The sequence below is a fragment of the Chenopodium album genome, chromosome 19 (assembly GCF_948465745.1).
Source record: "Chenopodium album chromosome 19, dcCheAlbu1.1, whole genome shotgun sequence".
Taxonomy (NCBI): Eukaryota; Viridiplantae; Streptophyta; class Magnoliopsida; order Caryophyllales; family Amaranthaceae; genus Chenopodium; species Chenopodium album.
The window spans coordinates 34,320,968-34,344,905 of record NC_137852.1 but is presented as its reverse complement, the minus strand read 5'-3'; the positions used below and the strand labels follow the sequence as shown (position 1 = coordinate 34,344,905).

Here is a 23,938-nt window from a genome sequence, read left to right as displayed (position 1 = left end):
GATCATACCCAATAAGTGTGCCATGCTCTTTGTTCTATACCTAGCCTTGGACATGGGTAATTCGAATAAAACCAACAAGTATAAAAACTTGAATACTCCCAATAATTAGAAAACACCTTGAACCAGACCACATACGGGCCAATTCCCACTGTAGGGGACCATAGAAAAATAAATAATAAAGATTGTACCTCATTCTTAACTCATGATCATTATCTCCTTACCAACATGCCAAGGACTAAGGTCTATAACGCCGAGCCTCAAACCAAGAACAAAATAATAATTTCTCAACCTTTTGATCTAATATATCGATCAAATAACCATTCACAAATTAATTGATAATTTCTCAATAATGGCACAAATTCCCAAATAATATTACATGATCAACTCAATATATAATATATCTCAACTCTTATAGGGCTATTAAACTAATACCAAAATATAATCAATTCTCAACCCAATAATAACACTCTGCATTAATAACCCTAAACCTCGATAAAACAATACTCCCTATAACAACAACATTAAAACCCCTAGAAATAATACAATCAATCAATGCGACATTTAAATCATACAATACCACACACTAACCACATACATATAAATCATGATCACATATAATTCACAAATAATAAAATTTACATATAACAATACGAAGTACAATCAATACTAACAATTTATAATCAAACAAAATCAAGAAATAAGATTCGTGTGATTACCATACGAACAAAATACTATCAACTACGATATTCAAACCAAGAAATAGATTGAGCAGCGTCGCAAATCGCAGCCTTCATTATACAAACATGTCGTGGGATTCTTTACAAATCAATAAATAAGATAATGGAGAATGATAAAAGTCATGAAACAACAACTTTTAACAAGAATCAATTTTTGGGTTTGGCTAATGAATCCTACGCACAAAAGGAATCGGCAACCACTTTTTTGATAAAATATCGTTTTATGGTTAATAGGGTTTAAGATAATTTATAGTTGTTGATAAAAGGAGTCCTATTTAAATTAAAATATGGTTTTAAAACTTTCCCAACTCTAAAATAAAAATTATGGAATTAGGAAAGTTATTTAATAAATAAATATAAACTATATATAAAATCATAAAATATTCGGGTATTACAAAAAACCGGTGGCAATATAATACTCACTAATACACAAAAAAAAAAAGAGCGGGACAGATTATTGCCACCGGTTAACTGGTGGCAATACTTGTTTTTGCCATCGGTTTTGAACCGGTGGCTTTTTAAAAAGCTAATTGCCACCCCCCAACTGACCACCGGTTCAAAACCGGTGGCATAGGGGGGTTTTGAACCGGTGGCCAATTGATATTTTCGCCTAGTGTTAAAATAATAATAAAATAATAATATTTTATTCCAAATAAAAATCCATCTTAAAATAATTATTAATCCTAACTCTATTAGAATTTAAAAGAACCTTCTAGAAAGTTCTAGAAAATTATAATTTATCCGAATATTAATCAACATTGGGCCCTCCTCTAGATCATTGGGCCGTATGTAAATAACAAATCGGGCTCAGTATAGTATTTTGGCCATAACTTCCTCAATATTCATCGGAATTGGGCTTATAATATATCGTTGGTATGGTCTTTGCGAGCCCCATCCAACTACACCATTATTGGACCCTTGTCATGGACCAAACTAAACTGGATTGGCTATTTTTAATAAAATAAGGTTGTTTTCAAAAATAGAGAGAAGATAATTTTATAAAAACTAAACTGCAACACTTAACTTTTCACACTTTCACCTTATTCGATTATACTTCAACGTGAAAGGTTATTCATCATCGGGTTTGGTTTTAGGGAGACACAAATGGGTGTCTACAGTATTTAAGTAGAGAAAACTAAAGATGAAGGTTTTTGGAGGGAGAAAATGGATATGATGAAACTTTTGGAGAGAGAAAATAAAATATGGTGGTTTTTGGAAAGAGAAATCATAGAATGATGCTCTTTATAAGATAACAACGGTAAAAGATATCATCTGTATTTTTTTTTGGGAGACACTTTATTTAGAAGAGAGATAAATTGGTGGTGGTGGTGGTGGTCAAGGCCGGCTATTGGGCAAACAGCCCAACAGCACAGGGCCTCATGTTACTTGGGGCCCAAAATCTGTAAAATCAGTTTAAGTATAAAATCAATATACAATGAATAAATGCAAATTATAACAAAGTGGCTGAGTTGGTTTTTGTAACAATTCATTGATTCAAAGCTTGCTCGGTGGATTTGCACTCGATTCTCCCAACACGCGCTTAAACTCTTTTTTTTCCCCTTTGGTTTCATTTTCAATTGTTTTTTTTTTTTTTTTTTTTTTTTTTTTTTTTTTTGAGAAAAAGATATATTTCTATGTCTTTTAATTTAACTATATTAACCTTCTACGTAACAAAAATCTATTTTTATTTATGACTAAAGAAATACGAGGTATATAATACTCTCTCAGTCTTTCGGTTTCTTGATAATTGATGTACTTTGTCTATTCAAATACTCGTACTAACTTTAACTATAGATATCAAGTAGTGCATGAAATGCAATTATTATTATTTACAATGTTTGTTTATAGCTTTTAATATGAAGTTTAATTACTTATATTAATTTCTAAATAATTTTATTTTTAAGCTAACAAATTTCATTCTAAATAATTTAAGTTAATGCCTAATAACAACTCAAATTCACATATTGTCATGTGTGTTAAGTTTAAATGTGTTAATTATTATGGAATGGAGATAAAAAAAAAATATAGGACTTAACTATTTTTACATAGCACAGGCCCCCCAAAAAGTTCAGGACGACCCTGGTGGTGGTGGGGGGGTGTAGGTATATTTAGTTATTTACCTACACTAGGATGTAGGCACGCGAGGGTGAGCTAACCCCAAAAACTCGTCCTCAGTTCGGATTGCAGGCTGCAACTCGCCTGCATGAAGCCGGAATCGCTAGTAATCGCCGTTACGTGTATCAACCGTTTCGGGAAGACAAAAACCTTCGTCTCATAATGGATGAGCGGATTATTGGGCCGAGCAGGATTTGAACCAGCTTAGACATAGTGAGAATCAGTCAGTCGGGGGCCTGAGAAACGGTGGTTTACCCTGTGGCGGATGTCAGCGGTTCGAGTCCGCTTATCTCCAACTCGTGAACTTAGCCCGAGGATTTTACATAGTACTTTTGATCGAAAAATCAAAATCAATCGGATTTTTTTCGTAGTAAGAAAATTTTGCCTAAAACTACCCTAAAGATAGGGTCATTTATGAACAACTACCTGTTTTTTTTAATTGTTAAGAACCCAAAAGTTAATAAAAGTTTGGTAGCACTACCCATTAACGTTTTCCATCCAAAAAACATTAATGGGGCCCACTTTTTCACTTTTCCCACTTAATTAACTCCCCTAATTACCTTCTCTATCCTCCCTAATTAACTTCCCACTCTTCCCCTTAAACCCTAAAAATCAAAACCCCCAAATTTAGACATCCTACAATTACAATGGCCAATTAGACATCCTACCAATTAATGGCTAATTAGTAATTAAAATGCAATTGAATTCAATTTAAAATCAAAATAACCGGAACCAATAACTCAATTGAGCCCCTAAACCCTTAAAACCAAAACCCCCAAATTTTTGGAACCCATAAACCCTCATTCGAATCACCGATTTACACCCTAATTATGTTAATTGCGTTCAACTAAAATTTGTAAACAAATACAACAAACAATGAATTAAAAGGAAAGTATGAAACATTACATGAATAATTGAGAATTTGTGTTAATTGATTGAGTATGTTCTCTTAGATTTTTTGAGTGAGAATTGAGGGAAAGCTAATTAGGGAGGAGAGAGAAGGTAATTAGGGAGTTCATTAAGCGGGAAAAGTGAAAAAGTGGGCCCAATAATGTCTTAATTGGATGGAAAACGTTAATGCGTAGTGCTACCCAAACGTTTTGTAACTTCCGAGTAGTTCTAAACAAATAAAAAAAAAAAACAGGTAAGGGTATAGCAGCCGTAGTTCGAAACAAGTTTCTCACTCACAAGTCATAGCTTCACTCCTCCGTTGTTTCTGTGCTCCCCCCGTGGGTTGGGGGTCGCGTCCTTCGAAAATCCGAATTCGAGGTTGGGGCGAATTCGGTTTTCTCAGTTGCCTTGTTGCGCGAGAAACTTGTTTCGAACTGTCCCGTTTTTCCTGTTTTTTAAGCAAAATAAGGGACCGGTAGCTGCTATATTTGGTTACCCCCGTCGCATCGTTCGCTTTTTGTAGGGTAGTTTTAGACAAAATTTCCCATTAGTAATTATATTTACAAGTGTAGGCAAAAATTTATACAGTACATTACACGGGCTAAACACTAGTTTTCTCAGAAGCCCAATTAGGCCCACGAACAGTGAAGACTCCCCGAGCCTTCCACACTTACTCTATACAAAACGAAACCGGTGGAGTAGTATGTCACAAACGTCGACACCCTGAACAAGGAGAGAAGAGGAGAGAGAAAACACAAGAATCAATCAGAGAATTCTGAAAAACAATGGGGTTAAGCTCATTGACATCTCGAGCAATGATTCGACGAATCCTCCACACCACCACCACCACCACCACAACAACAACCAGATCCCACAATTTCTCCCTCATCCGCTCAATCGTCTCGACCCCTGAACTCAACAACACTGCTTCCGCCGCCGCTGAACCCACCCCAGATCCTCCTGCACCACCTCCTCGTCCTCCCGTCAACAACGCTCGTGTTCATTTCCCTAACCCTGAAGACGCCATTGAAGTCTTCGTCGATGGTTACGCCGTCAAAATCCCTAAGGGCTTTACTGTTCTTCAGGCTTGTGAGGTTGCTGGCGTTGATATTCCTAGATTTTGTTATCATAGTCGTCTTTCCATTGCTGGGAATTGTCGTATGTGTTTGGTTGAAGTTGAGAAGTCTCCTAAACCTGTTGCTTCTTGCGCTATGCCCGCTCTTCCTGGTAATCATTCTTGTTGATTTGGATTGAATCTGTATTTTGATTTCATGATTTTTGGAGATGTTAGTTGGTATTGTTTGAAATGATCGGGAGTTTTTGTGTGTGATTGATTTTGTTAATTTACGAAATGTTTGGTTGTTAATTGAGGGTTTAGAGGTTCAGAAATTGAAAAGTTAGAAGTTTTATATATTGTTTGATTTAAAATGTGGAAATGTATATCGTTTTGATATTTATGAGGAGATATGATCAGAAATTAATTTAAGGGAAATGTTTATTGTTTTGATATCGATTAAGAAATTTTTTGGAATTAATTGTAGTGAGGGTTTTAAATTTACGCTATGTTTGGTTTTATTTTGGAGGGTGTGTGAAGCTTCTGTTATCGAAAAACTAGAAGGATTATATTCTGTTTGGTTTGAAATGTGCAAATGTTTATCGTCGGAGATTTGATTAGTGAATAATTTGAATATCAAAGTTGTAGTGTATTTTGGGGTGTCAGCTTTAGGAGACAAACTTGGTCGGAGAAAGCCGTGTTCTTGTAGATAAATTATGTCTTGCCTGTGTATATTTGGGAGGGTAAAGTTTGTTAGTTTAATTAAGTGGTGGTGCCGTGGTGGTTTTGATTTCTGGTAGATTTATGCTATGGTTGGTTTGAAAAGATAAATTATAAAGGTACATTGATCAAAATTGTGAAACATCAATATTTTTGTGTATGGATAGAGGCTGAGGATTTATACTTGTTTATTGTTTGTTTCAAAATTTGGGAGTGGGAGACAGGAGGAACTTCATGATAGATATGTTAGGTATTGCTTTAGGAGTTTCTCACATATTCATACTATGTAATATTAATGAAACATAAGAGGTGGCTTGGTCTACCTTGGTTTGACCATATTACAACTTACAAAGTTTTGTCCCAATGGGGGGAACGGGGTAGCAAAAATTTAGATAGAGGCTGGAATAACAATATATAATTTTTACTTTTCCTAAGCGTAAATGGAAATCATGATAAATGTTACAAGATTTATGTTGATGGGAAATTGGAAATTGTGATTTAGTTAATTAGTTGGTCATAAACTTGTGGGCTATGGCAACAGTGTTTTTAGAGTTGTAATTTTCATGCCTTGTAAAGTATATCTGAGAAGCCACCATAGAACTAAAGAAAAGCATCATTCTCTCTACTCCCACAAATCCAAATTCTTTTTCTTGAATCTGGTTTTTTGCAATATATAGTCGTGTGGGATTTTTATTAGATTCATCTTGAATTATACATTTCAATTATCCATTTTTGTTTAATAATTTTTACTAAAGCCAAATAAAAGATATTAAAGTCTAAAATTTTGCCTTGGGAAGTGTGAAGCACCAAAATGTTCAATTAAAAAAAATTGAAGGATAAAGTAATATTGGCGAGCTAAAATCAAAATCTCATTTGCTTGCAAATTTTGCTATTGGTTTGCAAATTTTGCTATTGGTTTGTTGATTTCAGTCTTCTCTTTTCATTTATTCTCTTTATTAATTTATTCTGTAGTCTTTCGATATTTTCTGACCTTTTTTTCTTTGGGTCAAATTTTTATCTTTTTTTTTTTTAATCTTTTGATGCTTTGGTTTAGATTTTGTAGATGTTGTTGTTAGTTCTTGTATGTGGAGTGCATTTAGATTTTTTATGATTATTGAATGCAGGGATGAAGATAAAAACAGATACACCAATAGCCAAGAAGGCCCGGGAGGGAGTAATGGAATTTTTGCTTATGAATCATCCTCTTGATTGTCCAATTTGTGATCAGGGAGGAGAGTGTGATCTCCAAGATCAGTCTATGGCTTTTGGTTCTGATAGGGGTCGCTTTACTGAAACAAAAAGAGCTGTGGTTGATAAGAACTTGGGCCCACTTGTCAAAACAGTGATGACTCGGTGTATCCAGTGTACAAGGTCAGTAATTATCTTCAGGCTATCTTCACGCTGTTTATTCTATTGATTTACTTTTTTTGAACATACTTGACACTTCTATCTGGAGTGTCAAAGAAGTACCTGGATGGGCTGGATCTTATATATTGATGAGATGCTTTTTGAAAAGGATAGTGTGATTGCCTTTTGAGTTAAGTTATCTAACACAATTAAGCTGGTATTGAATCTGGTCTAGCATTTACTGCAAGCTACGCCAAGTTAGCAATCAAAATGTCAAGCTCAATATATTCTTTTAACCAACTAAACATAATCAGAAGCTATTAAATGCTTGGTTCATATAGTTTATGCTTGTGCCGCTTAGGGGATGTTTGTTTTGGGGGTTTGGAGAAATAGAATGACAATTAACCACCTTGATTCTCTTTCTTATTCTTTGTTAAAACTTTTTATTATTTTCTTTAACCCCTATGTTTGCCCTATTTTCCATCATCCCTTGATAATTTTTCTATATCCCAAACTCCTTTTCATCCAACTAACCTTGACCACCGCTTTGAGCATCTCTCTCCATTTCTTTTGAACACTTCACCACCCTATCACTACCAACGATGCCTCCTCACCTCACTCCTCAAAATCACCTACACCATAGAAAGCCATCCCAACTCCTCGGAAATCACCTTTAACCACACTCCAAACCATACACCCACCATAATACCACCCGCACATTGCCGAAAACCTCAACAGCCTCCCACATCTGAATATTTGATAACAAACAATTCACCACTGAGAATCCACCCCCGGCCCACCCACTCATCCCTGAAAAAAACCTACAGACCATCGAAAACCCTCCCCACCCACTTAAAACTAGATTTGAGCGAGAAATGAAAAACATGGGAAGAAAGTGGTGGTGGTTAAACCCCTATGTCGCTGCGGCAATAGAAGTTGGTGCTTATCTGCTTTTCTATGTTCGAAAGTGTGAGATGGTGGTGTTGTCGGTGGTTGTAGATGGGTGATAGTTGTGGAAGCAAGATTTTTTTTTTTTTCTCCTCTTTGAATAAACAACATGAAGAATGTGGGTGTTTTTCATTCCGTCCTCCCTCTTTAATTATATGCAATAGCTAGCCAAATGCTCCCTTAAATTTTTGGGATAAAAAATACACACATTGTAGTTTGGAAACACGTTTCCTTGTATATCATCATTTTCTACCAAGAATAATTTCCCCACCTCTTGGAATGTTTTTAGTGTCATTACATGAAATGCGTGAAACTGGGCAACCTTAACCCTTTCTTCATTGTCCTCAAATACAATCTATTCAGCATGTGGCTTATTCTCATCGTACATTGGATATGTTGAACAGATGTGTCAGATTTGCCAGTGAGGTAGCTGGAACTGAGGATCTTGGCATGTTAGGCCGTGGTAGTGGTGAGGAAATTGGGACTTATGTTGAAAAGCTTATGACAAGTGAGTTGTCTGGCAACGTGATTGATATTTGCCCTGTTGGAGCCCTTACTTCAAAACCTTTTGCATTTAAGGCCCGGAATTGGGAGTTAAAGCCAACTGAGAGTATTGATGTCACTGATGCTGTTGGGTCGAACATACGGATTGATAGTAGAGGACCAGAAGTGATGCGTATCATTCCACGACTCAATGAGGTACTTTTGATTGTATATCACTATACTGTTTTTCCACTTGTCTTGGTCTCGGTCTATCTTGTTTCCATTTGATGTTAGTGAACAAAGGGCCCTTATTCAATTGTTTTATATAGTGTTTTCAGCATGTATTATTTATTATTCTTAGATGTATGAGAGGATTCCTGGTCCTCTTTTTTTTTTCCTTCTCTTTTTAATCATGTGATTAAGTGATGTGTACCAAAACTTTTAGAATGTTCACCATAGTTTAGCAGACAATCTGGTTAGCACATAAATGGAGCTTACCCCTGTTTCCTTCGGCATAATATTATTTTATTTTATTTTATTATTTGTTAGTAGGTCCTGACCATCCTGTAATGTTTTATTTGAATGTGAGGGCCTGTTGAAAACTACCTCCACAAAGTTTGAGGATTTTTTTAAATCCCACTTTTGCTCATAGTATTCACCTATGTGGTTGTGTTGTGACCATGTACCACAATTATGCAGGACGTCAATGAAGAATGGATTTCAGATAAAACACGATTCTGCTATGATGGTCTAAAGAGGCAAAGGTTGAATGACCCTATGATCCGTGGGTCAGATGGACGTTTTAAAGCTGTCAGTTGGCGTGATGCCCTTGATGTGATTGCTGAGGTTATGCACAAGGTTAAACCAGAAGAAATTGTGGGTGTTGCTGGTAAATTGTCTGATGCAGAGTCCATGATGGCATTGAAGGATTTCATGAACAAGATGGGATCAAATAATGTCTGGTGTGAAGGAAATGGTGGGCAGCCACAAGCCGATATTCGTTCTGGATATCTTTTGAACACTGGCATTGCTGATCTTGAAAATGCAGATGTCTTCCTTCTCATTGGCACCCAGGTATGTGATTATTTTCTTTTTCTTTTTTTTTTTTTTTTTTTTTTTGCCCCTGAACTTCAATTGTCAGGGCTATTAGTAATTAATAAAATGGCATTGTGTCATTTGTGTGTGTGTGTGTGTCTTGGAGAAGTTATAAAACTGACCCACACCAATCCTCGTATATTTATACTTCCTCTTCTCGCAGCGCTTTCCTTGAAAGGAAATGTCAAATTACTTGTAATGTTACTATATTTGGTAATGTTATACCCTTACTTCCTCTTCTCACACCTCACCCCTTCTTCTCCACAACTACAACCAGACGCACAATACCCACTGCAACCACAATCAGACCCACTACTCCCACCCGAACCACTGCTAAGGCGCCAATCACACCCCTTTCCGCAATCATAACCACCGGCCAGCACACCGTCCCACTATCGCAACCGATATACCCACATGACAACCTTCCTTACATGAAGCTCCTCTCTGTGACCCTCATCGTCACCATCGCTGTCATTCTGTCAACCACCATTGATCCCAAAGAAGAGAGAGATGGGTGAGTAAAACGGAACCAAATTACTTGCCACAAAAAAAAAGCCTATAGAGCTGGTGGTGCGATTATGGTAGTCGTGGATGGTGGTTTTCTGGACTTTCACCGGCAAGAATGACGATGACCTGGAGGGAAAGCGCATTCAGGGGAGGCAGTGGAATAGAGGAAGACTAGAAGAAAGGTGCTTGGTGGTAGGTGGGTAGTGTATGAGCTTTTGCTGGTTTTACTGGTGAGGTTATGGTAGGATGGGCTTAAGGGAGAAGGATAGGAAGGAGAGAGATGAGATTAGGGTTGGTTGATCATAGGGGTAAACTTATCTTTTTCTTACACCTTTACCTCTTTCTTGGGTTTTCCATCCCATTTGGTTGAGAGTAAGAAATTTGTGATGCCGTATGATATCTACTAAATTGACTTTTGTGTAATGACATTTTGATCCCAAACTCTTCACGCAATGCTATTCAGGTAGGAGGTTGTATTTAACCTGATAGTAATCAAAAAATGGTGTTTTGAGTGCAAAATTATAGGGAAAAAAGGGTTTGGGGTTGGGGTGTTTTATAATTAGCCCTGTGGTTGGAGGGGAAATTTTGACTATTGCTTTAATTTTTTAAGTTATGTATCATTGAGGTACCTGTGACCTTCAAGATTTAGCATATTTCTGTTTGGCTAATCTTTTCTGCAATGAAATAATTATTAAATAATAATGAGTTGTGATCTTTCTTAATCTATGACAAAACCAAAAAAAAAGTTACGTGGTTCGGGATTTTTTGTCCAAGACATTGCTCTAGAAGTCTAGATTGGTCTACATGTCCCATCGGTGAAATCTAGTGTCCATCTCATTTGAAATATTACAAGTCATAGGCTTTTGCTTCTTTGAAATTCCAAGATTTAAACAGGTTCCAATTGTAGTTTAAACATCGAAACCCCATTGTTAATTATGCGAATCAGTGAATGACCCATGTATCACCACAATATCAAATTAACTAAATTCAACCAGAACGAAATCATATTAGCATCATGAATTTATTTTTGGGTTATTATATATTGTCAAGTGGAAATATATAGGAGTTGAAAGTTCTAATTCCTCTGGCCAGGATGGTGATACCACAGTAAGAATTTTGGTTTCTTCTAATGGTCAGAGCAATCTGTACCAACTCTTCTTTACTCCTCAAGTACCCATGTCAAATCCTCAAGACAACAACATGGATTTGAACAGTTCAACATGAATCTTGCTAATCAATATATGTATTCCAAAAAATTTACTGGTCTAGATATGACTTGATCTGAAAATATATATTAATCTCTAACTTGATTTTAATTGGTAATTGCTCTTTATTTACCTTTGATTGTTAAGAATTTACTCACATTGCCTCGGGATTAATGTTCCCAGCCAAGAGTTGAAGCTACCATGGTAAATGCCAGAATTCGGAAAGCTGTACGGGCAAACCATGCCAAGGTTGGTTATATTGGACCTGCTGCAGAGTTCAACTATGACCACGAACATCTAGGCACCGGTCCACAAACCCTGCAAGAACTTGCCAAAGGCAGTCACTCATTTTTTTCAGCCTTAAAAAATGCTAAGAAGCCAGCTATTATTGTTGGCGCTGGGCTCTTTGAGAGAGAGGACAAGGATGCTATCCTTTCTATTGTCGAAACCATTGCAAAGTCAGCAAATGTCATTAGACCAGACTGGAATGGTCTTAATGTATTGCTCTTGAATGCTGCTCAAGCTGCTGCCCTTGACCTTGGTCTTGTGCCAGAGTCTGACAAAAGTATCGAGTCTGCAAAGTTTCTGTATCTGATGGGTGCAGATGATATCAACTTGGACAAAGTCCCTAGTGATGCCTTTGTGGTATATCAGGGTCACCATGGTGATCAGAGTGTATATCGTGCCAATGTCATTTTACCTGCATCAGCATTTTCTGAGAAGGAAGGTACTTATGCTAATACAGAAGGACGCACTCAGCAAACTTTACCAGCAGTTCCTACTGTTGGTGATGCCAGGGATGACTGGAAGATAATTAGGGCTTTGTCCGAGACTGCTGGAATAAGTCTGCCATATGATTCCCTTATTGATATCCGAGAACGGATGAGGACTGTGGCACCAAATTTATTGAGCATGGAAGAACGAGAACCAGCTACTTTCTCTACCTTGATAAAGCCTGAAGTTAAGAAGGAAATTGACCCAGCTCCTTTCAAGGCAGCAATTGAAAATTTCTATATGACAGATGCTATTACTCGGGCATCAAAGATTATGGCTCAGTGCTCTTCACAGTTGTTGAAGAAGTAAATTTATTTCCAATCTTTGCAATAATATTAGTCAGGGCTAGTTTTCTTGTAAGCCCTGGGCATTTCAGCATTACATATCACATGATTCTATGATAGCTGGACTGCAGTGATGAAAAATTGTCTCAAGTGACAGCATTTTGGTATTTAGTTTGTAATTTCTGTAATTTACCCTAGTATGCGGGCTGTTGTCAGCTACTAACAATTTACTTTATCTGTTGTATTTCTTCAATGATATTTTATAAAATTGCGCCAAGGCCGAAAAATAAAGTACATTTCTCTGTTTGTGCTTAATTAATCTAGGGCATTTTCAATATTTTGTATGGCATGCTTTAAGAAGCAATTTTACACAAACAACAGTAACATCAATAATTAAAACCTAATTGAGGGATTACATTTGTCGCTAACCGGTATTTGGAAAAAAAAATTTATATTCACCGAGGACTCTAATACATTTCAAGAAATTACTCCTATTCCGAGCTTCAACTAATCTTGTCTAAGCCTAGCAAGACTAACGCTTTAGTTATGACAAAAAATTGAAACTCTAGAATTGTTTGATCGATGTTTTCCATGGATTTATGTTGGTGAAAACTACTTTATGATTAGTGGATAGTGGACATATATGGAAACATGGACTGGGCGTGTATTTGAAGGAGATTCTAGTTGAGTAAAGTAGTAAATAAATATTTTTTTAAAATTATATTTTATTTTTTGTTTTGACAAGCGTCGGTATATTTATTTGAAAAAAAAAAATGTTTATAAAGGTGGCAAATAAATCAATCAATTGTCTAGTTATCATGACAATGTTGTAATTATATCAACAACTAAATGGCCCATATTTGATACAAAGTTAATGATTAATTACAATTTTGCCATTTGACAAACAAAATTTGTTAATCGAGGTGATAAACTTATATTTTCTCTTTTTTTAGAACAATGTAAAGTGAGATCTTATTAATTTTATCTAAGTGCGTATTTTTCAAATATATAATTTTCATAGATTTGATTAAAATACAATAAAAAAATATGTAATAATAACTTAATAAGTAAACAAACATTGAAAATCTCCAACAAGAAAAAATTATTAGCTACTGAAATAAATTGAAGAGAGTAAGTGTGGCTTCTTCCTTTCATCCGTATCCTAGCCCTGTAGTCTACTAGGCAATGAGCTACTTAATTTACTGATCATCTAGCATTATAAGGATGACAACAAAAGTCTCATTAAATTTGCTCCATCCTGGATAACTGATAAATCAGACATTTATGCTCTCAAGGTTTGTTCAACAGCTCTTTAAGATAATTTCAGCAACAGTTATGAGTATTGAGTAATAAGCCTGAATCAGCCACCTCTCTGATACTTTCTAGCTCTGTTGCAGCAGGAAAACCAGCGTTGAATCTAATCGAATATCCAATGTACCAAGTGCTATCCTCCTTTCTAAAAAGTATCAATATGTAACCAAGATACATCGGTAATGAATCCGTCCTTTTAGATAAATCTTGGCTAGCGATTACCTTTGAACCCTGATTATTCAGATCATCCATTTTGTCCTTTCCTTTTCCCTGCACAACCCAGATTGGCAGAGTGCAAGTCTACAAAATTTATCGATTTGTATGAAGTATAGAGCCTTTAAAGGTCACTATATTTCTTCCCAATGTGGACATGAACACTGCAAAATAGGTTTGCAGGACAAAGACAAAATTTTTGTTGGTACTTATACACACCATACAGACGAAGTATGCAAAATTACAAAGGGACAAAAGCAAAGATGTTTGAGCAGGGCATGGCCACTGGCCAGTGTGTTTACTGTTATGATTTAAGGCAATAAACTCTTGATCCTAGCTTCCTCCACCCTTGAAAAAGGACGTAAAGTGACATACATAAGAAGTCACATATCATAGAGACTGCACTCTGACAATCCATTGCTTTCTTCTGACAAGCTACTTTCTTGCCACAAAATAAAAATACAAGGTTAGTAATCAGATAACAGAGCAGATCTCTGGTGTTACATACTTGCAGGAGGTCAGTCAAATAATAGAAAAACTACATTAGCCTTTTAGCTTTCCAGGGAGTAGAATGCACAAGCATGAAATGAGGTAAAAGACTGATGACATCACCAGATCTTAACACCATTTTCTTGCAAAGCTTCTAAAATAGAAGATAATGATCAAAGTGGCTTAAACGCTACATAAAATGATACAACTATAGAAACTGCCAATCAAAGTGGTTCAAGACAGATGCATAAGGTACAACATTTTAGCAAGACATGTCATGAGAAATCTCAACTTACTTTATGTTGGCGAGATTATGTAGGTTACAATTTACATGAATTCAACTCCACAGAAAATTGCCAAATAAGAGCATTTTAAGCTGTCAGATGCTTAATACAGTTGTGAAAATTTTGAGGCAAGATAAAACAGCATCAAGAAGATTAAAATGATTAACATGGACTGGTGTCACAGAGAATTAATTGTTCATTAAACACATTTGATTTGTTTGATTTAAGGTGCAGGAAAAGAGTTTTCCATGGTATTTAATTTTCTTACCGCTATAGACATTCTCACAACAAAATAAAGAAACCAACAAAACATCTTGTTGAACAGCTAACCACCACAGATGTTCTCTGTCAATCCAAAAATCTTTGAACTTAAATGTTCTTAGCAATCGATATTCATAAATATCATGAAAAGAGAACTTGTCACTAAAGAATCTAAAATCAAAGGTTCAAAGAGCTTACCGCCAAGTATTGCAATTAAGACGTAAGATGTATGCCTTTCAATCTGACAATAAAAAATAATTTGATGTAGTCAACCAAGCCAAAAGTACCATAATGATATGATGTTGTAAGGTTTCACATTGTATACCAAAGAGATGCGTTATCACTGTTCTGATCTACTCCCATAACAAAAACCAGGGTCACATCAGCAAGATGACAACAGCCATAGAAAAACTTCTATAGTTCACTGTGAGAACCAATCATCTCTTTTCATAATCTTTTGATGATCTAGAAATTTCATTTATTAAAGATGTATAAGAACCATAATCGTTAACAAGCCCCTTCTCATTTTGCAATTCAGCAAATTCTTTTGGATTTCCATGTTTGCTACGACCTTCTAAGAGGATATTGTAAGTAATATCATCAGGTGGCACTCCTAAATTAAGCATTGCATCCAGGAGCATATTAGCATTCTTAATCTTTCCTTGCTTGCATAACCCATTCATCAGAACATTATAGGTCACAACCCCAGGAACAAGGCCATTGTTTTGCATTTCTTTGAGTAGATTAAAACCCATCTTAACATCTCTGGCCTTACAAAACCTATCAATGACCATAGTATATGTGATATTATCAGGTTTAAAACCTGCTCTCATCATTTCTCGAAGAGTTTTTTCAGCATCCAAAACAAGGCCCTGCCTGCATAGCCCAGAAATAAGAGCGGTATAAGTTACATCGTCGAGGCTAATCCCTTCTCTGACCATTTTATGTTTAATGTCCATAGCCATCTTAATATCACCTTCTTTGCAGCTTCCATCAATAAGTGTAGTATAAGTGATCCTGTCAGGTTTTAAACCTCGAAGAGACATCTCATCCACAAGCTTTCTTGCTTGTCTCAAGTCACCATCTTTGCAAAGGCCATAAACCAGTGTGTTATAGACAAACAAGTCAGGCTCAAAGCCTTTCTTTAACAGTTGCCCATACAACTCCAGACCTGTAATTACCTTCCCATGCCTACAATGCCCACTGATTAAAGTAGTGTAAATGACATCGTTCTGAGCCAATCCTCTCTCACACATCTCCTCGAACAAATCATTGGCATCTTCCAACCTACCAACCTTGCACAATCCATTAATCAAAGAACTAAACGTAAAGATATCAGGCGATACATTCTCATCCTCCATAACCCCCTTCAGCCGGAAACCTTCCTCCAACTCGCCAACTTTACAATACCCTTTAATCAAAGTATTAAAACTAACAATCGTAGGCTTTAATCGACGCTTCCCAAGCTCACAAAACACCATTTGAGCATCCCTAATTTTACCATCTCTACAAAATTTATTCATCAATATGTTAAAATCAATCACATTGGGAGGAAACCCATAATCCAAAAATTCCTTGTAAAACCCTAAAGCTGTCTCAGCTGATTTAGTCTTCAACAAATGATCAAACAAACGAGCACATGGTCTCAAAGGTAATGAAATTCCATGCTTCTTAATCAACCGAAAGCATTGAATACTATCAGAAATAAAACCCAACTCTAAATAAGCACTCATAAGCGCACCATACACAAAATTACTACTATGATAGGCAGATTTAGTTTCAAGAACAACACCAAAAACCGAAACAGCAGAATCCTTACCTTTTCGAGACACGATAACCCGAAAAATGCAGGCCAATTCACGGAAGAGGTTGTGAGCAGCAAGGAAATGAGCCATACTACAGTAACAGTGAAGAGTAAGACGAACCCCAGATTGAGAAGAAACCCAATTGAAGAAATTGAAGAGAGAAAGTGGGGATAATTTGAGAGGATTGACATTGATGAGTTCATTGATATGGTGGGGTTTAATGGAAGGAAGGAGGCATTTGAGAGGTTTTTCATTGCCGGATTTAATGGCGGTTGAGATTGTTGAGATTATGGGGTCGCTAATGAGTGGTGGTGGTGGAGAGTACCATGGAAGGGTGGAGAAGAAGTGAGGAAGAAGACGACTTCTTCGGATTGCCGCCATTGTAGCTACAGTAAGTTTTCATAGAGAGGTACCCGCTAACTTGCTAAGAGCAACAGGCAAGCTAACTATCTGCTGCATGAAGTTAGTTTTTAAAGCTAACTAGATTAGGTCCCGTGCCATGTACGGTATTTTTTTTTTTTTTTAAATGAAATTGATTCATAAATAAGTCATACTTTACAAAGAGATTTAGATCTAATAAATGCATAATAATTGAATCAAATAAAAACATTCCGTAAGCAAAGCTACGATCGTTGTTGCAAATCGTACATTCTTCATACCCTCTTTCATATCGCTGTGATCTACAGCCTTCTTCAGCGAGGGGGTCTATCGATCTGTTGTAGCCGTGCAGAAAATTTCCGTCTGATTCGTTCGATTGTTGTCGAAATTTTAATCTCTTTTTCAATCCCGCACAAATTTTTAACCATGAAACAACTCTATAGCAATCCATGAAATAAAAGGCAAATCCCTCAAAAGAGAGAAGAAAAACCCGGTCAATCAAAAATTTCAGTACATTTAAATAATAAAATTTCAAAAATTGTATAAAAATAACATAAACAAAATACAACTATAACATATGTATTGTCTTCCTATTTTGCGTACATAATGATATGAAACATGAAATACACTAAAAATAGTCGATTAGACAAATGAGTATATTAAAAAAAAATGTAAATTATACCATATGAATGTTTTAAAAATTCAATGATAAATTAGTATCAATTTTTTTTATAATTAACCATGTAAGTATTTAAAATTATTTATTACATTTAATGGGCAGGAATAATAACCCTAATTTAATTATATTTGGGCAATTTTTTTCCTAAAAATATGATAATATATCAAAGTATATATGAGAGATACAAATAAAAACTGAAAATTTTTTAATCAAAATTTCTTACATGATTACATGCATAAATAAAGTGTATATAAATGTTACGCTATGTTATCAAACTCCCTTCAATTTTTTTATCTTATTCATACTAAAAATTATAAAATCAAAATTCCCGTTTTATAATGACTTATTGTCCCAATATTAAAAGACATGAAAAATGGAATAAATAGCTATAAAGGAAGATATTATTATTATTATTATTATTATTATTATTATTATTATTATTATTATTATTATTACTATTATTATTATTATTATTATTACTATTATTATTATTATTACTATTATTATTATTATTATTATTATTATTATTACTATTATTACTATTATTATTACTATTATTACTATTATTATTACTATTATTAGTATTATTATTACTATTATTACTATTATTATTACTATTATTACTATTATTATTACTATTATTACTATTATTATTACTATTATTATTATTATTATTATTATTATTATTATTACTATTATTATTACTATTATTATTATTACTATTATTATTACTATTATTACTATTATTATTACTATTATTACTATTATTATTATTACTATTATTATTACTATTATTATTATTACTATTATTACTATTATTATTATTATTATTATTATTATTATTATTATTATTATTATTATTACTATTATTATTACTATTATTATTACTATTATTATTATTATTATTATTACTATTATTATTACTATTATTATTATTATTATTATTATTATTGTTATTATTATTATTGTTATTATTATTATTATTATTATTATTATTATTATTATTATTAGTATTATTATTATTAGTATTATTATTATTAGTATTATTATTATTAGTATTATTATTATTAGTATTATTATTATTATTATTATTATTATTATTATTATTATTATTATTATTATTATTATTATTATTATTATTATTATTATTATTATTATTATTATTATTATTATTATTATTATTATTATTATTATTATTATTATTATTATTATTATTATTATTATTATTATTATTATTATTATTATTATTATTATTATTACTATTATTATTATTACTATTACTACTATTACTATTATTACTATTACTATTATTACTATTACTATTATTACTATTACTATTATTACTATTACTATTATTACTATTACTATTATTACTATTACTATTATTACTATTACTATTATTACTATTATTACTATTACTATTATTACTATTACTACTATTATTACTACTATTATTATTATTACTACTATTATTATTACTACTATTATTATTACTACTATTATTATTATTACTATTATTAAAGATATGTATAATAGATTTGGAATAATTTTATGTTAGTTATATTTTACGAAAATTCCCAAAGAAGATTTTAGCAAAAAGGGAAGGTGTATTTTTGGACGGAATAAACTACACCTGAAATTAACACTTGTCATTCTTGGTGTTTGTTTTAGTATTATGTTATTGATTGATTACCATTTTAGCTACTTTGCACTCCAATGACATGAATTCCACCTCTGCGTAGTACCCCCTTAACCCCTCTCTTTAATTGTGTTTTCATTATTCTAATCAAGTTGGCAAAGCTAATTCTCACAACAACAACAAAAAGAAAAAAAAAAGAAAAAGAAAAAGAAAAGAAGTAGGTTGGCAAAGCTAATTTGCTCGACCAAATTAATTGCATTTTCTAGCTTTAATGGTCAACCTATTAGCTAGAGATATTGCAACTTTGTAACCCAATTTCTAGGTTTCTAGCTACAACTATTGAAGCTTCTCTATTTTAGAATATATATATATATATATAGGGCTGGCAAAAGCTGACCCAACCCGATAACCCGACCCGAACCCAACCCGAAATAAATGGGTTTTGAGAGAAATTTTCAACCCGTTTATGTAATTGGGTCAACCCGAACCCGACCTGAAGTTAAACAGGTCGGGTTCAGGCTGGAAATCCCAACCTGAAACCAACCCGCCTAAACCCATTTAACTAATTGGGTCGATTTTAGGTCGGGTCAACCCGAACCCAACCCGCCTTAACCCGTTTACCACCTTATTTTTACCAACCTAATGTTTAAATATGGGCCAAGCCCAAACTATCTAATGAAAATTGAAAAACCCTAAAACATTTTACAACCTCACGCCGTTTTTCACTTTCACTTTCATTCTCTTTACTCATTTTCTTTCTCTCTCCTCTTTCTTCTCTAGTTCTCTCTCTTGTTTTCAACTCTTTTCCATTAAAATTGTTGATTGAAGCTCGTTGAATCTTCATCTTAACATAATCAAGGTAATTTACTTGTTAATTTCATTCTCTTTACTTAATTTTGTTGTGTTTTGATACGGTTTTTTTTTTTTTTTTTGTGATTTTCCATTAAAACATGTTGTTGGCTAATTTTTGCATTTTTTGTGATTTCTCTCTGCATTTGGCTTAATTATTTATTTAATTTATTCTTAATCAACAGATAGCTGACAACCCTATTCTTCTTGAACCCATTGAACTTGCGAATCCGAATTAGATGATGAAGATACTGAACTATGCAGAATGCAGCAACACTAGTTTTGATTTTATTGCTTTTTTGTTTATTTGATAATAAACAGCCAATTAATTATATTTAAATTTATTGTTGTATGATTGAACTATACAGCAACATTTATTTTAATTTTGAAATGTCAATGGAATTATATTTGCTTTGAATTTGTATTTTATGTTAGTTGAATGATACAGGTATATTTAATTTTAAAAAATACAGGGTAAACAAATTACAAGGTTATTAAAAATAAAAAAAAATAAAAAAAATAAACAGGTTTAGACGGGTCGGGTTCAGGTCAACCCGTTTAAAACCAGGTCGGGTTCAGGTTGACTTCTTTGACCTGTTTAAGTAAACAGGTCGGGTTCGGGTTGGGGGGTCCTGACCCGTTTATCTAAACAGGTCGACCTGAACCCGACCCAACCCGACCTGTTTGCCAGCCCTATATATATATATATATATATATATATATATATATATATATATATATATGAATACGAACTTTCCTAAATATTTCGTAATAGAGAAAATACAAGTTAATATCCTATATTAACAAGATTTGTCAATATATAGGGGTAATAGTGTCATTTCGAGGGGAATTTGGGGGCAGATATGTAAAGTCAAGTGTAGCCAGCTAACTTGCCAGTAACTGCGTCGTTTACAATACAACTTCATAACGTTTACCATTGAAGTTTCCTTGGAAACATAATGTCACTTAAAGAAACAATTCATGTTCAAACTTTAAACCAGACTCACTATTAGGAAGATCTCAACTCTCAAACAATGATTAATACCTACTATTTAGAGTTAAGTATGCCCTTAATTTATGTATTTTACTTAGGGTGTTTAGTTAAATTCGGCGGCGATGATGTTGCTGGGGTTGAGAATGTGTTTGTTATGGTGTTGTGTTGTGGTCCATTCGCCATTGATGATGACAGAGTTTGAAGAAGATGAGAAAGGTTGGAAAAGGAAGATGAAGATGGAAAGAGGAGGAAGAAGTCAGATGTAGTTTTCTCCAATGTTTTCTCTCTCCTAAGTTCAAGACTCAAACATCAAGTTATCAACACTGTTAAAGTTAGTCCACTTCACTAACACTAGCACTAGCAATATAAAAATAATAAATAATAAATTCCAAGGTAATGTAATTTCAAGAATGCCACTATATTAACAAAACTTGTTAATATTGGATATTAATGGGGACTGATGAGATCTCTGTCTCCATTCTTTTGCCCAATTGCAAATAAATGGGTCTAATTTAAATATTTTGATCATAAATGTCCATTAATCAATAATAGAGATATAGTCATCTAGGTTGGTAAATAATTTTTGGAAAGTTTCTATCTCATTATCATTTAAAAAAACTAATTTGGGTGTTTGGTAAATAACTAATAGAACTTTCCCAAAAAGCCATTTTTTTTCACTGAAACAACTAACAATATAAACATCTAAATACCAAGCACTTTAACACAATCATTATTTACAACTAATTAGTCAAATCAACTAATATAACCATCTAGTCAAATTAGTTAATGCAATCATCTATGCACTCAATAACAACTAATTACTACCAAATAGGGTTATGTTATAGTTATGTGAGGTTTTGTTGAATTCGTCTCATTATATATTTTAGTAAAATCAAATGGAGTTATATACATATGCTATAAAAACGTGGAGACCGTGAAAAGTCAAATGACGAAAGAAAAAAAAAAAAGTGAGTAACAGTACCACTAAATAGTGTAATGGTATTATAATACCTCCTCATGGTATATCATGATTTTTTTTTGGAAAATTTGATTCTAATAATCCAACCTTTGCGTGATCTTTTTTTAATAATCCGACCTTTTGATTATTCTACAATAATCCCACCTTTACACCCCATTCCATTCTATTAGGCCAAGTTGACCTACTACCTATTGTTCAGGTAATTTTTTTTTAATTTTCATTTTTTGTAACAATTAAGGATTTTTTTTTTTAAAAAAAAAAATAATAAGTAATTCTTCTCCAGCCACCCACTTTCCCCTTCCCCGACCACCCCCACCTACCTGCCTCCCCTTCCCATTTATTTCCATTCCGACCACCCCCTTAGCCACCATTAAAATCAATAATCGACAAAAATACCAACAACAACCACCATGAAAGCTCGATTCCATCATCATCTTCATTCTCACTCCCTCCATTACCACCATCACCCCTCAACTCAACCTCTGATTTCAATTTCAAAACCACTTTCTCTCTCCTAATTGTTGTCCTCATTTCCCCTAAAACTCAAAAATCTGCCATTAACAGCAATGTCTCTCTTTCCTGATTCCTCTCAACCTCCATTTCTATGGAACTCAAGCTCCAAAACCCATCATCCAATTCTATAATTCTGCAAAAACCCACCTCAAATTCTTCCTAAAAGACATTTATATATTTGAACGAATGTTTATAAGAGCGGGTGCCGGAGGATCTACCATTTTTGGCTGGATTTTGAGGAAAGGTAGGTTGGTTTATGGGTGTCGAGCTTTCGAAGAATGTTGGTGGTTTTTTTCCTGGGTTTTGAGCTTGACGGAGCTTTGACAGAGGTGGGTGGTTGTTTTTTTTTCTGGGTTTGAGTTGTGGATTGAGGAGGGGATTTCAGGGGGTGGGTGACATCAAGAAATGAGGGAAAATGGTGAGGGGTACGGGGAAGGGAGGCGGGTAGTGGACTAGTGGTGGGGTGGCCGGAAAGAGAAGAGGATGGGAAGGAAAAGGAGGTTGGGTGGTTGCTGGCTGGAAATTATGGAGGAAGTAAGGAATGAGGGAAAAAATAAAAATAAAATTCAAAAATGTTTTTTTTTAAAATGTAAAATTAAATTTGGACTAATCAAATTTTGACACATGGCAAGGTGACTTGCTATTGTAAGTTGATGACCCGTTTGGCCTAATAGAATAGAATGGGGTGTAAAGGTGGGATTATTGTAGAATAATCAAAAGGTCGGATTATTAAAAAAAGATCGCGCAAAGGTTGGATTATTAGAATCAAATTTTCCTTTTTTTTTCTAGTACTTGTAGTGCAAATAGTGTTTTGGTATGGACTAGTTAAATAATAAAATTTCAGTGATAGCGGTATATGATAGAGGTGAGTAAAAAATTCAGGATACCCTAAATTGAAACATGTACATGTTAGTTTTCGCATATTTCGAAACCGGAATATGAATAAGAGGTTCCGATGCTGAGTAGTGAAATTGATAACATGTTCCAACAAGTTTCGGATTAAGTTCTTAGTTCTTTTAAGATGGAACCTGTAGGATATCCTATGAATTGATTTATAAAAAAAATAAAAATAATAACAATAATAAAAATATATATATCACACAAGCTCAAATTGTATTAATTTAAGCTCAAATTTTTTAAAAAATAAAATAAAACTAGAAACATCAACTATTATTTTTTATGTACTATTTTTGATAATACCATTAAAGTATAAGTTTTCTTGTAATATTAGATTTCACAATGGTATAATATTCGATGCACCATTTACATGTGTTTATTTGTATAATTAAAAAATAATTTATACGGTTACACCATTAAATGATACTATTTACTAATCAGTGGTACTTTTCATAGCTTTGTCATCATATTTGTTGCAAAATACATA

The 23,938-nt window shown here is 33.8% G+C and overlaps 2 protein-coding genes across 2 annotated transcripts; one reads left to right on the top strand and one right to left on the bottom strand.

The window, feature by feature from the left end:
• Positions 1-4,448: 4,448 nt before the first annotated feature.
• On the top strand, positions 4,449-12,454 carry LOC145593585 (NADH dehydrogenase [ubiquinone] iron-sulfur protein 1, mitochondrial-like). The gene is made up of 5 exons (XM_081649857.1): positions 4,449-4,970; positions 6,642-6,888; positions 8,217-8,511; positions 8,995-9,369; positions 11,286-12,454. The coding sequence occupies exons 1-5, from the start codon at positions 4,529-4,531 to the stop codon at positions 12,183-12,185; spliced, it is 2,259 nt and encodes a 752-aa protein (XP_081505983.1). The 5' UTR covers positions 4,449-4,528; the 3' UTR covers positions 12,186-12,454.
• A 1,082-nt stretch (positions 12,455-13,536) lies between these two features.
• LOC145595220 (uncharacterized) lies at positions 13,537-16,761 on the bottom strand. The gene is made up of 2 exons (XM_081651599.1): positions 14,917-16,761; positions 13,537-14,122 (listed from the first exon to the last, which is right to left on the bottom strand). Exon 1 carries the CDS (start codon positions 16,611-16,613, stop codon positions 15,156-15,158), a length of 1,458 nt encoding a protein of 485 aa, XP_081507725.1. The 5' UTR covers positions 16,614-16,761; the 3' UTR covers positions 13,537-14,122; positions 14,917-15,155.
• Between the last annotated feature and the right edge of the window lie 7,177 nt (positions 16,762-23,938).

Bases quoted from the DNA above. Each gene is read 5' to 3' on its own strand.
- LOC145595220 (XM_081651599.1), bottom strand. From the start codon at position 16,613: ATGGCTCATTTCCTTGCTGCTCACAACCTCTTCCGTGAATTGGCCTGC.
- LOC145593585 (XM_081649857.1), top strand. From the start codon at position 4,529: ATGGGGTTAAGCTCATTGACATCTCGAGCAATGATTCGACGAATCCTC. The intron at 4,971-6,641 runs GTAATCATTCTT...TATTGAATGCAG, and splicing joins CGCTATGCCCGCTCTTCCTG to GGATGAAGATAAAAACAGAT. The intron at 6,889-8,216 runs GTCAGTAATTAT...TATGTTGAACAG, and splicing joins CGGTGTATCCAGTGTACAAG to ATGTGTCAGATTTGCCAGTG.